The following is a 17,563-nucleotide window of genomic DNA, read 5'->3' as shown; positions in this document are numbered from 1 at the left end:
TTTAGGTGTGATGAAAGCACTGCTTTGGAAACATGACTTTGGAGTGGATATGTGTCTCTAGACACAGTTTTGAGGGCACTACAAGAGTCTTAGCTGAAGCAATAAAGTTGTGAACTGGGCTGTTAAAAATGGAAATGGAAAGAAAGATATAACTAAAAGAGACCTGAGGAATCAAAGAACTAGAGAGGTTGTTAATTAAGAGGATGTGAAGGGAAGTTATTATGACATCTTTTCTGCTCTGTGCTGCTCTATGTCACAAAGTTGACTGGTGATCCTACCAGAGATAAAGTCTCTCACCTTTCTCTCCCCCTACTAATACATCACTCTTTTGTTCTCTGAATTCCTATAGACACTAGTACAATCTAGCACTTGATATGTCTTATTTTCTTTTTTACGGATCCTCTATGGTGCTTACTGCAGTGTTGGGTACACTGGAGCAACCTAATATTCATTTGCTGAACCACTAGTCCTCCATAGGTACAGAAATCATATTTTCAGTAAAACTGATCTACAGTGTTTTACTTGGTGATTTCTTAAACCTTTTTCATTAGTCTGATTTAGAACAGTTGTTCACTATCTCTCTTTACTCCAATGTTTTGATTTTCAGCTGCATTAGAAACTGACCAGCCATTCTTCTTTTAGAAACAAAGATCCATTGTTTAATACCTATGTCATTATGTAGGTTTATAGTTTTATCTAACTACTCTATAGGAACGTTCCACAAATATGAAAGAACAATTCCTTACATGTGGGACTTTCACTAGACATAAAAAAGCAGTTTCCAAATATAGGGACTGGATAGAGGTTGAAATGTGAGACACTGCAAGGCAAAGGAGAGCAGAGTGTGTGTTCTCAAGGGCAGAGCTCTCAGGGGGCAGCCCGGGGAACTGAAATGAGCCATGGGGCACACCAAAGGAGGAAGAGAATCAGATATGGATGCCACCTTGATCATTATAGGAAATATCCCTGACGCCCTTTCCTTTCCATACATAGCAAAAATTTCAAGAAGTGTTCATTTCTATGATTTCTGGTCTCTAGGATGGCAACTTTGGGAATCATCAAGAATAGAATTCTTTCCCTTTATTTTAAATTTCTTGACCCCAAGTATTCCTTCTAGTCTTTGAAATATGATCAATTATTGTAATAAAATCCACCCTATTAAAACAATAACTCGAATTTAGAAGGGGAACAGATAAGAAAACTAATAACCACAATATACTATTCTGGTAGACACACCCACACAATACAGCTATCTGGGGCTCCTAAACTAGACTGTGAGGGGAGTGGTCAGGGAAAGGGTGGTAACTGAGATAAATCCAGAATCATGAGTAGCCAGCCAAAGCTACTGGGAGGAGACAGATAGATAGATAGATAGATAGATAGACAGACAAAGAAAAGAAGGAAGGAGGGAAGGAGGAAAGAAAGGAAGGAAAGAAGTAGGGAAGGCAGAAAGAGAGAAAGAAAATATGTGAATAAATATTTTCCATTAAGGGAAATAAAAGAGGTTCGAGGTGGTTTGACTGTTTGGGGATGTGTTTGGGGAAGGTGATGATGACAGGTGGAGGATAGTAGAAAGAGATGAGACTAGAGTAATAAGCATAGCTGAAAACATGGGCCTTGTGTGCCATGGTAAAAAGCACAAAAATTTGGTGGAATTATGGGAAGGTTATAAATTGGAGAGAGGAATCATCATATTTGGAAAGACCATTCTAATGGTCCTAGAGAATGGTTGAGTGAGCAAGACTAGAGGCAGAGAGACCTATGCAATAGAGACAGAAAGAAGGGTAAAAATTTAAGACCCATTAAGGAGAATAAAATATGGCTTGGTGATATGTGACTATGGAGGGAAAAGATAAGAATGACTCCCAGGTTTGTAAAGATAGGACGTAAATTTAGGACTTTAGTATGAGAAGATAGTTAGAAGTAGAGGGTAGGGAAGAGCTGATAGATTTAGTTTTGAACATACTGAGTCCATGACTTTGTTAGAAATACATACAGATCTAGAGTTCAGGATGGAGGACAGAGCTGAAAATAAAACACTGGGAATCACAGGATACAAGTGCAGTACACAGGGCCTCTTTAGAAGAGCACCAAGACCAGAAGAGGAGGGTTGATGAAGATGACTTCCTTGGGCATGCAGAAAAGTCTTCTCAGAGAAGACTAAGACATGGCTAGAGAAAACCAGGAGAAGCTGGTGCCCCGACAACCCAGGGAAGGGAGAATTTCACAGATAGTGGTGTCAAATGCTGCCCACAGACTGAGTAATATAAGGACTGCTTCAGATGTAGCATTAAGGCAATCATTGGTAGATCTGTGGGGAGCCTATTTCAGCGAAATGGTGGGGACTAAAGCCATACTGCAGTGGGTTGATGACAGACTGGGAAGTGACAAGGTGGTGGAAGCAGTGTGGGGACACAGAGGTGCAAGAAGAGAAGAATGCCAGTTGCTGGAGAACGTGGCACAATAGTTTTGTTATTGTTAGAATCATTTTGTTAAAACTGTGCTTGACACAAATCCTAGAATACAGTAGGCATTTAATACATCTTGAATTATCCATTTAAAAGACTTGATCAGCTTTTTCCTCCATAATTACCTCATGTATTTTTCTTCTTTATAAGTGTGTCCATATTGACAAAGATCTGCTTTCTACAAGAAATGTTGGAAGTCTCATGCTCAATTTTGCTTTATAAAAAACATTTCTTGCTTCAAGATTAGATTAGCCCTAACATCTTTTCTCACCAGTGCCTACCTAATCAATGAGTATACTGCACAATTTCACTTAAAGGGATGATTAAAGGTAACAACTTCCATTAGAAATTTTTAAAAAGTCATGTGTTTAATGTTTTACCATAATGATACCACATCATTATTTTGGGAGTTACTGATGTAATCATCCACCCATTTCTTAACCTTTCTCTTAGTGAGTTCCTCAGTTTAAGAAATTTGTGTTCCACCATTAAACTTGAATAAAGGTTAAAGTTCCAAAAACTAGATTAGTCAAGGTATAAAGTAAATAGGAGAGGCAAAGGAATGACTTTGAAACTTCAATTATTTTAATTATTCAGTATTGCAAAACAAAATCCCTCCAATCACTGATACCAGAATCAAAAAGTAGAATTATCAGGTATCAAAGGAAGGAAGAGACGTCTAGAAATTAGCTGCCTTTGCTTAGCTCCATCTTTTTGTGGTAGTGTTATCAAAACAGCATTTGAGGTTCACTCTTAGCACCAGGAATAAACACTTTTGCCTTTTTCCTTCCTTTATTTCAAGGAATGATTGAGAATAATTGATGCATGCAATTATCCATTTCTTGGTCTACTCTGGAGTTAGCTCCCATTCAAAGCGTATTTTCATATAGCCAAGGGGCAGCCATCCCTTTAGCCAGCATCTAATTTGGAACAGATGGATTAAAAGTCACATTTCCCCCGCAGAGCTGCCATACAAGCAGGTAGCTTGGCCCCCCGTCCCTGAGGCAAACAGGCTAATCTGTCAATTAGGCAGCTGCCTGCGAAGTCATTGTTTTAATCACTTATCTCTCTGGAAGCCTTTCTCTGCAGCCCCAGGAGCACCAGCTCACACGGTAAGAGCTGTGGGAACAGAATGTGCTGGCACCGACTGTGCTGCAGATTGAGAAGGGGACTCACCCAGCCTGCGCGTCGGTGAAAGTGCTTCTCTCCGCGAGCACGTTTCCACTTCCTCCTGCTGCCACTTGGCCCACAGTCATGTGGGTCCTCCTCCCGCCGAACTCGGCCTCCCTCAGCGTGCGGGTGCTGTGGAAGGAGCTCTGATGCCAGGACGACCGCGCCGCCCGGCCCTGCGTGCCCGGCTGCACGGACGCCGGCCTGGCCTGCCCCGCGGCGGGCCCCGCAGTCACGTAGTTCTCCTTCTCCAAGAGGTTGCCCAGGCTGTGGCTGGTCCCAGGCCTGGGGTACGTGAGCACCACCGGGTGGACCTGGGCGCCGTCAAAGATGGCGTCGTTCACAGACCGGTACTGGTAGCGCCTGTACGAGTCGTAGTGGCGCTGTCTGCCCACCGCCCCGGAGTGGCTGAAACCCACAATTTCTGAGCGGGCGTAGCGAGGCGGCGCGAGAAGCGTGGACCTCCTGCTCTCTTGCTGCCGCGAGGTGTGCCCGGCCTGGCTTCTCTGGCTGTACTGGTGCTCGCTGTGTGCGTACTGAGCCCGCTCAGGGCTGCTGTCCGGGGAAATCTCAAGTCTCCTCAGAGGCTGCCTCAAGAGCCTTTCTTCCACTGACTTCTGAGAGCTGTACTGCGAAGTTCCTCTCCCCCAGTGACCTTCATAAGTGGCAGCTGTACCTGTCTGCACAAGAGAGAAATAAAGTTTAAATGAGGCATGAATCAGTTTTCATCTTTGCTGAAGATTAACTATTCTAGGACTATTACACAAGGTGTTGGTTTCTCTGAATCACACGGAGAAGTCAGCTCCTTTCTGGGTAAAATATGTCTTTAAATAAGACTTGGTTGTCTAGTTATTTGCACCAGGATTTAATAAAGTTTCCAGTTTTCCATGTTGTCCACTTCTCATAATTCATTTAGGAAATGGTAATACTTGAGAACAGTAAACATTAAAAAATAACCTACAGAAGTTTAAAAATGTTTTCTTGGTAACCTGGTAACTAGGGTTATATTCTTTGGTATCCTACCTTTAGCATGTCATACGTTTTAGTAACAGGGGAACGGCCCCCAGCAAAATCATTTTCAACCAAGTGTAGATTGTAGACATATTCAGGAACACTGCTAGTTCGGTGAAGATTTCCTGTAATCAAGCATATATTAAAATAAGTGGGCCAATCAGTAAAGATTATATAACAATAATATATTTTAAATTTAAGTAGTTAAGGTCAGGACTTCCCTGGTGGTACAGTGGTTAAGAATTCACCTGCCAATGCAGGGGACACGGGTTCGAGCCCTGGTTCGGGAAGATCCCACATGCCACGGAGCAACTAAGCCTGTGTGCCACAAATACTGAGCCTGTGCTCTAGAGCCTGCGAGCCACAACTACTGAGCCCACGTGCCACAACTACTGAAGCCCTTGCTCCTAGAGCCCATGCTCTGCAACAAAAGAAGCCACTGCAATGAGAAGCCCACGCACCGCAATTAAGAGTAGACCCCACTTGCTGCAACTAGAGAAAGCCCATGCGCAGAAACGAAGACCCAACGCAGCCAAAAATAAATGAATAAATTTATTAAAAAAAAATTAAGGTCAATGACAAGTACTAGATTTACATTAGTGTTTTTTAAGTGCTAGGTTATTAACAGGACCCTTGGATATGGCAAATGATTGCAGGTTATGACAACATTCTCCACAAGCTTTTCAAACTAAAAGTTGAATTAAAATTAAAAATATTTATTTAAAAAATATTTTTTTGAGAAAAGGGAAGAAAGGAGAGAGGATATTTTCACAAAAATCTAAAAATGTTAATTACAGTTAACAGTTCGGTAAGTCAGAGGAATACCCAAGGCAGAAACTCTGAAGCTTCCTGAGAGGATGTAGGTGAAGGCAATAAATATAATGGGTGGTGTGGTCAAAGAAAACATGGATCAGCTTGAAAAATGCCAAACCTGGGCCTGAGGCATTTGGCAACATGAGAGTTAGGCAGGAGAGAGAATCAACTTGTACACCACAAACGAATTGCCGGCTAGTTCTTAGTTTGGGGTATAACAAGTCAGCCCTTTCCTGCAGACACTGCACAGGAGGCAGCCCTTCCTGCTTAGCTCTGTGGGGCCTGCAGGGACTCTCAACTGAGGCAAGTCTTAAAATGCTCCTCTTTGAGCTTAAAAAGCTCCCAGCTTTTTGTTTGTTCTTTTGCGATCTCCCACTGCCCTACAAAAAAAAAAAAAAGCCTAATCATAATAAAAGATCTCTAAAACCTAGGTAATTTCTAGTTCCCTAACTTTAACCAAAATTACTCTGTCACGTAGCATTCTTTTAGAAATCAGAGGAAAAAATAAAATACTCAACTCTTGCAGGATTGAGAGACTTGTGAAAGATGTTGGGAATAAAACAACACAGGTAGACCCTTTCCAGTACAATTGGAACATAGCAACATACTTTTCCAATAAATTGTTATAGAGTCTAACTGACAATACTTTCACAAGTTATTTTGAGGTAGAGGGGGAATGAAGAGTGTTGTTGCCAGAGAGCTAAAAAGTATGAATCCATCTCAAATTATGTTTGTATATGTGTGTTACTTCCTGGAGCCAAATAATCTGGCTGGTAAACAAGTTTCAGGCCTCAAGGGGTCCTGGGGGAGGCAGCTGCAGGCTTGTAACTGTCACCCTAAAGACCAAGACAGTTGAGTCAAGCCAGTCTTCTCCTGTTTCCAGAGGCCTGATTTCTTCTCAAGGGTTAGCATAAGGGCAGGCATCTCCTTAATTTTTAACTTCAATGACAGAGGATACCTGGAACCTGGACATTGAAAAAGGAAAGGAATCTTCCGTCCGACCCCAAAGCAAAGGCTGTGAGAGGCTTAAGTAATAGCTCTCAATGCCTGCCTGAGGCTCCTGCTGAGGCTGCCCAGGCTGTCGGTAGTCCCCAACTGGGGCCCCACAGTTCCTTCTCTCACACCCACCCCCACCCCAGGCTATCAGGGAGGCAGGGCTGCAAGGGTCCTGCTGGTGTGGGAAGGGAGGCTAAATGTTTAGTTTACATTCTTTAACTCACGTTGTTGCTGAGGCTGCTAGGGCATTTTAAAGCAACTCCTTACATTTCAATACTACTTCTCTTTAAGGAGCTCAAATTATTTTATTTTTCAATACTTTGTGATGCAGAGTTAGCTATTGGCATGTCCCTTAAAAAAGAGGGAAACAAATTACTTGCTTCAAATTGTGATGAGACTTAATATCGGGTTTGAACTCTGGGCTCATCCTTTCCACTGATCTCTACTATTTGACTGTACTGTGGCTCTTCTGAAATTGCCATTTATCAAAACCCTGGAGAGATTATTATTATCAGAGTTTTTTTTTAATGGGAACCAAAAACAGTCATTCTCTTTCCTCTAGAACCTTTACCTGGGCAACTCCAAATACTCTGTAAAAGTTCTTTATTTGCTGACATAAATCCTTAAAAGGAAGCTTCTCCTTCAGTTTTCAGATGAAAGAATTGAGACCGATTTACTGTTTCCCAAAATAACTACAAGGTAGTTGGTAACAGGGAATAAAATCAGATTAGATCTTTAAACCACAGACTCTCTTCCTGTTCAAGGAAAGTTGTGACTCCTGAGAGTCAACCTGCAGGATGGCTCAATAGATGGTTTCTCTAGTTAAACGCCAATCTTAAACAACAAATAACGCAGATTAATTTGCCTAGGCAGTCGTTGAGTTTGAGATCAGTATAGTGGATTAATGAATTAGCAGCTGTGTTCTAAGATTTTAAAGAAATTTTAAACTGGGTAGAATTAAAAAATAAATATTAATCAGAATGGAAACTAACCTCTTTAAGGCAAGCCATTATTTTCTGTTCAATTGGAGAATAAAACAAATAATAATATGACAGTTAAACATATAAAATAACTCAGCCATGCCCTTCTCCAAAAACAGAAATAAGAAAACAACAAAAACATATTATACATACAGGCACATACTGCTTTAAATAAATCCAACATAAAAATCCATATTTTCTAACATGGAAAATTAGAGCATGACTATATTTCAAAGGGCTTGCTTACATCACAGAAGTATGTAGGTATCTTCCCTAAGCTGAAGAAATCTGTGGACTTGGTCTGGAGCCTCCAACTCTACTCCTTTCCGTGTGTCTGGACAAATCACCTAGATTTATTTCCCATAATTCCACCTACTAACAGAGTTGCTGAGAGAGAGGTTTACCTGAGAAAGCATACATTCAAATACTTTTAAAATTGTAAAGCAACATGCAAAAATGAGATACGGTTTTAAAAAAGAATTTGGGTCACAAAATCTGTTTTCCACACATTTTCATGAATTAATCTGTTGTAGAAAGAGGGATAAACTAGTTTGCATGCTTTAATTTACACAGTGTTGTATCTAAGAGTTTTGATTCGGGTACTGAATTTGGCTTTTTCTGGTTATTTTTGATTGATCCAGCCACTGAGGATGATCATTTTGTGGTTTTAACTGGTCATTCATTTCACTTACACACTGCATAATGTGCTTTTGCTGTCTCCTAAAGAAGGCAATGATTTTTAAGGGACTATTTCAAATTATTAATAATACTGACTCAGGCAACATTATCCAAACCTTTTCTTCTAAGAACACTGTGGACATCTATGGAGCCCACTTTAAGGGAAATGAAGGATGCAGTTACAGAACTCCATCCTCCTCAAATAACGAGCAATTCAGGTCAAAGCAATTGTGGGGGCAGGGTGGAGGGTGAGAATGAGGGGGGTTGGTTTCGATGGAAGGATTCCAAATTGCTCAGAAGACTGCAGAGGTGCAAACCTCAGGGGAAATGTAATTTTCTCTCTTTCCAATTCTGAATGTTAATCTGAATGATGTGATCCCTAAGCAGCTGTTCATGGGAAAATATCTTGATTTCTGGTCATCTATGCAAGTGTTGTCCAAAATAATGAAATATTGTTAGGGTTAAAAATAGAAAATTAATTTCCATAATCAGTTCTTTGTAGCTTTTGTGACCAGCTTTATTACCCAATTGGTTAAATTTAACATAGTTATGAAATCAAATTGACAAGCCTCTATTGTGACTCCATTACCGGTATCTGGGCACGTTTAAAAATACAGCTTCCCAAAAAAAAAAAAATACAGCTTCCCTTATGGTAAGTAGATGATAGAGAGTTGCTAAACAAACAAACAAGACCTTTAAATAACCTGCTTATATTAGAGAAAAGAGAGTAGCATTCACATTCAGAGAAGCATCTTTTCTTTCAAGCATCTAGCACTCTCTGAGCATAGGTGAGAAACTGATTTGGTTCACACTGAGCTTTAAAAGGAGAATGTGTAGAGATGGAGGTATAAGAAATTCCCGTGAAAACAGGTATGCATAGAAATCAGTATGTGTTCACTACCAGTACTGATTTAAATGCTACAATTTATTGTGCTCACAATCACAAGCAGTTGCCTTCACTGTGTGGATTCACAATGGTCTTTTTGATGGAAAGAGATTAGATTCTGGAAGTCTAAAAGCTCTAAAAGCTATCACTTTCTTGTATTTGGTCTTTTCACAGCAACCTCTGGGTAGCAACAGCTCTCTTTCTCCATATACCTTAAAAAGATTTACGTGACCTCTTGAAACTTATCAGAAGGAATTTGTATAGCAATTCATATTTAAATGGATCCTTAAAATAATTTACTAGCAAAAGTAGGTACTTAAAAGAAAACACAAAATATGTAAGGACCCATCAAGAACCATACAACAGGACTCCTGAGTTGCTGAAGGATTTTCCTTTGCCTGTGTGGGCATATAACATAGAATTCATTTTCCTGGACTTAACATTAAAAATATATATATTTCTTTTATCTTCTTCTGTTTTTACTTTCTAAGAAAAATGATCAGATATTCACACAAACCGCAATTCTACAACCTTGTGTGCAACTCAGGTAAGCACTTGCTCAGGCTGGAAGAGGAGTGGAATTTGTTGGCTTAAAAAACTATAGTGAAAAATTGTTTTAAAGCAGACCAAAGCCTAATAATGTTTTGCATTATTGAAAAATTAACAAAAAATGTGCAGTGCTGTAACTTACCAGTTAAGAAAGCTCACATAATCAACCATGAGGAACAACTCAGTGTACTGAGCGTACAGTTGGAAAGTACTGGCTATGAGTTCTTACAAAGTGGAATATGGAGTCAGTGTTGGTAGTACAGTGGTGAGCAGAGCTGGCTTCAAACAAAGTTGAATATGCCAGGGACAGACCAACAATCCTAGCAAAAGGTCCACACACTCCATGTGCCAGTGTGTCACTAAGTCAATGGCTATCACCCACTAATAATATACTAACTAGCCACCAGAAGTCCTTATTTTTCAGGAGCCTCTTATGCAGTTTATGACATCAGTTTATGACATTTTGGGGGTAATCCTCAAATTATTGCTCTAGATAACCACAAAACACATATTTAAAAGGCCCTTAAAAAGAAAAAAAGGCCCTTTTATACTGCAGGTGTCTATATCATGTATTTTGTTTGAGTAGCCAGAATATGTGATCATAAAATTTGTGATTATAAACTGGTAACTTAGCACACTAGTAAAGCACTAAGTTGGTATACCCTGGAGGTTTCTAAATCTATATGAATTCCTATAATTTATCACCTTACTTTGGCATTCTTGCCAATTCATTTTCTGAGATACCTCATAATGATCACTTGTAAAACTTTAGAACCACAATGACAAATAGCACATTATACTCACAGTGATGCAACTAATAGTCAAAAAAGATGAATTTAAAGAACTTTTTGCTTTAAAAAACTTGCTATAGGTTTTTGTAATGACTCAAGACATGATATTTCCACTGCCCCTCACTTGACAGTACTAACCTCTTCTCTCCCAACTGATACATAACTGCTGTCCCTTCTTTAAATCCACCAAATCTGCCAAATGTATTTTCAGAAAACCCCTGCATTTTTTCATGTTTTTCCCCTCTGAAACATCTTGTGCGCATCACAGTGATCAAATCTTTAACTTGGATCAGGATGGATGAGGGACGGCTGCCTATACAGGGGCACAACTGAACTGAGTTTTGAGTGGCGTTTAAGAATTAACCCAGCCAAAAGAAGGGAGAGAGGAGTGAGGGCAGTAGGGGGTAGGGATAGGAATCGAGCAAGATAAATCGCTGGTGTCTGGTTGGGTGTGGGAGTAGTGGTGATAGGACCAAGTTTGAGAAGATGCAGGCATGGAGAACTTGGAATGCCATGCTGAATAAGGATTTCGCTCCTATAGAGAACAGCAAGAGACCGAAGTAATTTAAATCAGGAAATGATGTGCTGAGATTTTAGAAAGTTTACTACCTAGGTGAGGAATGAATTGGAGTGAGGCCAGATTTACCTTCTTGATATAAAGAATCACATATTTTACTACCATTTCTGGCACAGTCCTTCATCAGCACCTCACAAGTTAATGGTTGATTAGTCAATATTTCCTTGTACATTAAAAATATCCTAGTTATACACATTCAGTTTGCACTTAATCCTTCAGGCCTACACCTATCCTGTGGATTACCACAGTGGAGCCAAAACGTGAAGATGATAGCTGCATGTATGCTTTTGTCTTGGAGTGGATGGAAGGTGCTCAAATATTTCCTACTGTTTCTCTGTCATTCTGGGAATATAGAGAGAAAAAAAATTTTCCCCCAAATGCAGGCAGACGCTAAGTGATTAGAAAAGATGACTATGTTCGTTGTGGCAAGGTTGATTCTACATCTGCATAATATATATTTACTGTCATTCTCTTATCTGTATGGCTTGTGTTTTATCTGCAATATTTTGGTATTCTATAAGTTCCTATGATCTGTCAAGAAAAGTTTCCATTTATTTTCCTCCTTCAAAGAAAAAGGTAATCAAGATACAATAATTCGGATGTGATCCTTCTCACCCGTATCCTGTGAACATATTCGTGAGATTTAAGATAAAGTGGGAATAATTTATTAAGCTTCTAATGAGCAGTATTTTCTTCTGGATATCAAGGAATTGCAGAACTTTGATTATGATGCTTTGGCCAATTAATATTGTTAAGCCTAAAGCTGATTACTCCAAGAAAACAAATATGTGAATTCTTTTAATGGTAATGGTGAGCTGTGTTTTCAAATGCTCAAGATTCTTTTTTCTAAATATGCCTTTTCATTTAAGTCTACACAATGATTGGGCTCCCCAGCTCATCTTTAAGCACTTAAGAATAGAGCAACTGTTTTTATGTCCTATATCCAATCACCATTAATGGCATAACACAAAATATACACAATAGATTTTTCAATCATTCTATTATAAGAGGACCTGAAATTCTGCTTATTGTTCTTATATTAATAAGTCAGGGGAGTGAGATGGCTCACTCTAGCACAAAGATTAAGTTTTCTACTAATTGTGTCTATTCCCACTTGCAACACTCCTTTTACTGTTTATTTCCCTAGAAGGAGTATGGTATTTATGTCTTCATACATTTGTGTACTGGCACAAAATAGTTGGAGTCCAACATTTATCTCAGAATTGTATAACTTAAAATTCTTGAATGTCATCTGAGATAGTATCAAATGATCTTATTACAGACAATATTAATCAAGTCTGATATATAAATTCCAGAGGTTTTAGCAACATATTTGTTATACATTATTATCATAGATAGGTTGTCAATAATATGCTTGCTCTCAGAAAAGAAAAAAATAAAGCTTTTAATAATTTCTATTGATCAGACCAGAAATTCAATGAGTGTAAAATTAATGTTGACTATTTGAAGATAAAATAAAGTAAATATGTATGACCTTATTTTAACACATGGGGAAAAATTTTAAGCTGATATCCAAAACAATTAGGAGAATAAGCCAATGTGAACAACAAATACCTAGAATATCTAATTCAAGTAAGCTGTTCCCATGATTGGAACTTACTAACACAGGGCATAAATAACATTAATGCAGTCTTTTAAAAAGCCTAAGTGAACAGTTGTTTTCTCTTAAGGAAATTTCTTGCACCTTATCTGGAACACATAGAGCAATGTACTTTTATAATCAAACACTGTTAATACTTCCATTGATTCTGAAGCACCACTACTCACGCCTTCACTCAAGACCTTATCCATAAAAGATGTGTTTTCACCATTTCTAGGGGAGGGGAGTTAATTTTTTTGTAATCACCATGCTGTTAACATTCTATTTCCTTTGACTTATTATAATCAGAAGAATTTCTAAAAAAAAAAAAAAAAAGTGCCTTTTTTTTTTTTAAGTCATTGCAATTGATCTGCTAGACACTGGCAGACAAGGAAGTACATTAAATCATGTAGCACTACTGACATTTTACAATCACAGCAGCATGGCCATGTCCCTGCCACCCCACCATCTAACGTTTTTTTCCTTCTCTCTTGATTTCTCCTGCTTTCTAAATGACCAGTCGCCTCGCTTCCAGAATTGCTTCATTCCTGGCATTCCTTTTTTTGGCAACAAATAATTCATACAGGATTTAAACAATGTCTAACTCCCCCCCACCCCACCCCGGGCCTCTGCCCCACAAATAATACCTATTAATTGCCTTTTTTGCTACCTTAGCCAATTTTCAGTCTTTTCTCCAAAATTCCTTCTGATTACAGATATTCAAAACATCTTGGCCAGGAAAACCATTTAAGTAAACAGCATGCCTTTGGCTGATTTCCAAAGAAGCTGCAAATTTTATTAGGATATTGTTCATTGTGTTTTATACATATTGTATACATACAATAATTTAAAGCATGACTTTCTTCCTTACCCAGGCACCCAAGGGGGAACTGTTGTAATAAGTAAAGTAGTAGTACTTTCAAAGTAAATGTAATAAATAGAATATGGACACTAAAAATTCTTCCCTTTGCTAATACTGCACTTGCAATTCTTAAATGTCTTCTATGTGACTTTTATAAAAGAATTTTTTAAATTTCCTACAATACAGACTCATCTCACAGTGCTGCTATACACCTCTGTTCCACACACCACCACCACCCGCCCCCCCACCCCCGGCCCCAAGAGTTACAGCCAATTTTAAAATGTTCAACACAATCTAAAATAACAAAAGTTAGAGTAATTTACAATGAAAACCATTCACTTATATAAAGGCATTAGAGAGAAGTTGACAGCTTAAAGACCCTTGCAGGGTATTTATCAACAAATCAGTCACATTTATCTCATCTCTGTTTTCAGCATATTATCTGCTGCCTCAATCTTACAGGTATGTCAACAATTCAGAATTCTCCAGGTCCCTGGAGCTAACAGCAGTTAACACCAGGGTCATTTCTTCCCGGAATTTATGTTGATACAGGATTCTTTCCAGACCAGCACTGTTTCAACAACTGCCTGTCTGTTTCAACTTTAGAGACAGGATAGTAATACGGAAATAATAAAAACAATACTCACAACCATTAGGAGCCCCCAAACCTTTTCAAAGAACTTTAATTAAACAACATACACAAATCACCCCTGGTAATTGTTCCATGGTGTGTTAACGCTAAATTCCTTTGAAGCTGATTTCCCCTTTGAGTCTCAGAAAGCTGAGGTTTGGAGTAAGTAGGTGTTGTTTGTTGCCTTATCTCTCTGCCTGGCTTGCACTTCTGTGTAGGCTGAGTGTATTTCAGCTTGTGGGAAGCTCCTGTTGCAATAAAAATATTTCAAACACTTTGTTTCTTAGTTGGACTCAAGCAGTTGCCCTAAGCATTGGAGCAGAAGCATCATGACAGTGCCCTTTGTTCTATCTACGATATCAATTCTGTGAACTGTGTAATATTCCTGCTGTTCCCTCCTAGAATGCTCTTCCTCCAAACCCTTCCCTCTGTCCAATCCTACTGAATTTTTGAGACCTAAAATCCCAATTCCTCCAAGAAGCTTTTCAAAATTCCCTTCAGCTAGTAGTCTAACTCATTCTTCTAAACTCCGTAATTCATTGGCTGTTCTTCCTTTGGGTAGCTTACCATTTTTTATTTGATAATGCATTTTTTTAGAGAGAGCATTTTCCTTCTACAGACTTTGAACTCCTTGCTTTAAAGCAAGGAGAGTGTATGTTTAATTCAGCACCTGCATAGTGCCCTGCGTGAAGAACAGACTCACCTGATAGTTCCTGAGTTCACCAAACAACATGAATGTGCCATTGTCAAGAGAACAAATCATGTGTGGGTTTGGGACTAAGCGTCCAATAAATATTGAGAGACTGACACATTCTTCATATGTGAAATGGATCTGCATATCTATCTAATTGTTTTAAGGATATAATAAAATGCAAACATATTCTTGAACAGGGTCAGGCACATAGCAGATGCTCGGCAATGCTCCCTTTCCTTCTGTTCATTCCCTGCATTTATTGAATAGTTGATGTCTGGTTGCTCTTCCTAGCCAGCCATTCTCAGAGGGTAAGAAAGGATATTTCAGGTGCATCCCTTGTGTTCCCCTATGCAGAAGCAGCTAATTTGGTTTCAGTTTGGCACTGGACCTGCACAGACTAAAGGGGTACAATGACCCCACTGGTCAAAAATTGACCTCAGTTGTCCTAGGGTCTTTAGTCAGACTCCTAAATGTAAATATACGTTCTTTTTTTCCATGTGCTGTGGCAGTTCTGTGTCACTGAGACCTCCCCAACTCTCTCAGAACTATCTCAGTTTTATTTAAAGGAAAATGGAATGGGGGCTTAGAGAGGCTTAAGGTTGAATTAAAATCCCACTTTCTATTAATTACCAAAAAGCTTAACAATATAGCTGATGAGTGGTTTAAAAATTCAGGCTTGGGAGTTTAAGTACTACCAGTTTTGCTACTTACTACCTGTGGGAAATTGTTACTTAACTGCTTAGTTTCCTCATCTGTAAAATGGGGATTAAAGCACCCTACCTCACAAGCTTTTTTTTTTTTCTTTCTGGAAACATAAGTAACATAATGAATGCAAACCACAGAGTTCAATTCTTGGCACATAGTAGGTACACAATTACATCAACTGTAATTATTAAACATCTCTTTACCTTTCAAGTATGTAAATATTGATTGCCTGATCCTTTAAAATTCTTTTACATAAATGTAAAACAATACAGCTTCGCAGGGTCTGCTGTTTTAAATCTCTGATCTGGTCTGCAAGCATTTTTCTTTTTCCTAATGGGTTCTACATTTGCCATTTCTCGAGTTAACTTCCTAGAGAAACAGTTCAACATTGCAGGAAACAACTGATAACCCAACTTAACTGTTTAATTTCTTTCCTCTCGTTTCCATAATAAGCCTAGAATACTTTTATAATGAAAAAATAAATTAAACAACTAGTAAAAGAATTACTGAGTGGCTCTGATCATCTGACTTTTAGCAGGAGAGAAAAGATATTTCACGTTCTCTAATTTTCATAACTGGTTTGCCATCTTCTTCCCCTTCCACCTCCTTTGACTATCAGTTACTAATATAGTGTTCTTTGTGTGTGTTTGTGTGTGTGTGTTGTTTTAACTCTGTTCACCTCCAAGTTTAATTTTTCGTAGATACCACAGCTGTGCTCACGAGTGCGTTGGCGGGGCGCAGCAAGGCCGGCGGGGCTGCTGCCGGCGGGGCCGAAGTCCCCTTCTTTCTCCTCCTTCTCGTCACCCGTGGGGTGGGGTGATTGTTCCCCAGCCCAAACTCTCCTACCCAATCTTTTCACTTCCTAGATCAACCACTCGCTCAGTACACTGGGTGGAGTGCCCCGAAGTACCTGGGCGAAGCACCACAATCGCAATTTACAGGTTGTAGGAGCGCCAGTGTTTTCAGGTTTTCTTTTTAAAAATATTTATGGAGGTCATAGATCCTTTAAAATTTTTAGTAAAAGCTAGGGGCGCTTTCTCCCAGAAAAATGATCATACCAAATTTCTGCAGAGAATTTCAAAGTATTTACAGACTGCCGGAGCCTCCAGATGAAGTCCCCTGGGGTGGGGGTGGGGGCGGGGGGCCTAGGGGAACAGGTTAAGAAAGGGAATCTTGGACTGAATTCTTTATATATATATATATATATATGCACTTAATATACGTAGATACATATACGACACATCTGAGTAAGAGTTTGTTTTTAAAAACAGTGCTTTCCCAAAGTAAGCTGGTCTGAGTCTGAAGGCGCGACTGATCGTACAAAGGGCCGGCGACCCACAGGTGGGCAGAACATCAGTTTCCGCACCCTCAGGAAGAAGCGAGTCGAAGCAACTGGGCGCTGAGGGTGAGGGAGGGGGAGGGAAGGGATAAGGGGCAGGGTGGGGGCGGTACAGGGCACAGCGGGGCTCCACTCACCGTTGCCAACGAAACTGCGGCCCTTCCGGGCCAGGGTCTGCTGCACCTGCTCCTGGATCCGCAGGCTCTTGACCGCCTGGCCGCTGCTCCCCACCAGCTTCAGCTTGGCCTCGGAGGGCAAGGCCAGGCTGGAGCTGTCCAGCTGCCCCAGGATCTGCTGGCCCAGGACTGTACGGATGTAGCCGCACTCAGCCGAGGAGCCTAGAGCTGCCATGGGGCCGGAGCTGGCGACCAAGCCACGCGCCTGCCGCGAGACCTGCGGGCGAAGCTGCGGCGGAGACCGGGGCACTGGTGCGAGCCCCGCCCCGCCACGCCGGCCCCGCCTCCGGCCCCGCCTTCGCGCCGGTGAGAGGCCAGAGCTGCGGCGAGCGAGGCCTCGGGAATCCTGGCGCTGGGCCTTCGCCCGGGAGAGGGGGCGCGGCTCCAGCGCGGCAAGCGCAATCCGCCAGGGAGCTGGGCCGGGCGGGCCGCGCGCGCCGACACCTGACTAGTTGAACTCCTTGTAGGGAAACGGGAGAGGGGCGCAGTCCGCCCCAGGTCGTGCACACTCTCCGAGTCACCTCGGATCCTGTGGGCCGGGGCCGCGCACCGCTCTCTTTGCCTCGCCCGGCCTCGGTTCAGCCCTCGAAAAGGATGTGATTTCCGCTTGATTGCTCAAGGGCCGACCTCCAGGCAC

The 17,563-nt window shown here is 40.6% G+C and overlaps 1 protein-coding gene across 2 annotated transcripts in view; it reads right to left on the bottom strand.

Annotated features, from left to right (window-relative positions):
• The window catches only part of PKP2 (plakophilin 2), an 86,867-nt gene extending 69,723 nt beyond the window's left edge, over nt 1-17,144 (bottom strand). The window contains exons 1-3 of one of the 2 annotated variants that reach the window (XM_032647014.1): nt 16,888-17,144; nt 4,662-4,774; nt 3,645-4,318 (exon numbers count right to left, since the gene is read on the bottom strand). In XM_032647014.1, coding sequence (XP_032502905.1) covers nt 3,645-4,318; nt 4,662-4,774; nt 16,888-17,101 — 1,001 coding nt within the window. In that variant the 5' untranslated portion in view covers nt 17,102-17,144. The remainder of the gene's footprint in view (nt 1-3,644; nt 4,319-4,661; nt 4,775-16,887) is intronic. The other variant, XM_032647013.1, reaches the window with a different exon arrangement.
• Nucleotides 17,145-17,563: the final 419 nt, after the last annotated feature.

This window comes from Phocoena sinus, chromosome 10 (genome assembly GCF_008692025.1).
Source record: "Phocoena sinus isolate mPhoSin1 chromosome 10, mPhoSin1.pri, whole genome shotgun sequence".
In the NCBI taxonomy this organism is placed as follows: domain Eukaryota; kingdom Metazoa; phylum Chordata; class Mammalia; order Artiodactyla; family Phocoenidae; genus Phocoena; species Phocoena sinus.
Note: the sequence above shows the minus strand (reverse complement) of the source record. Positions and strands in the feature narration are given on the sequence as shown.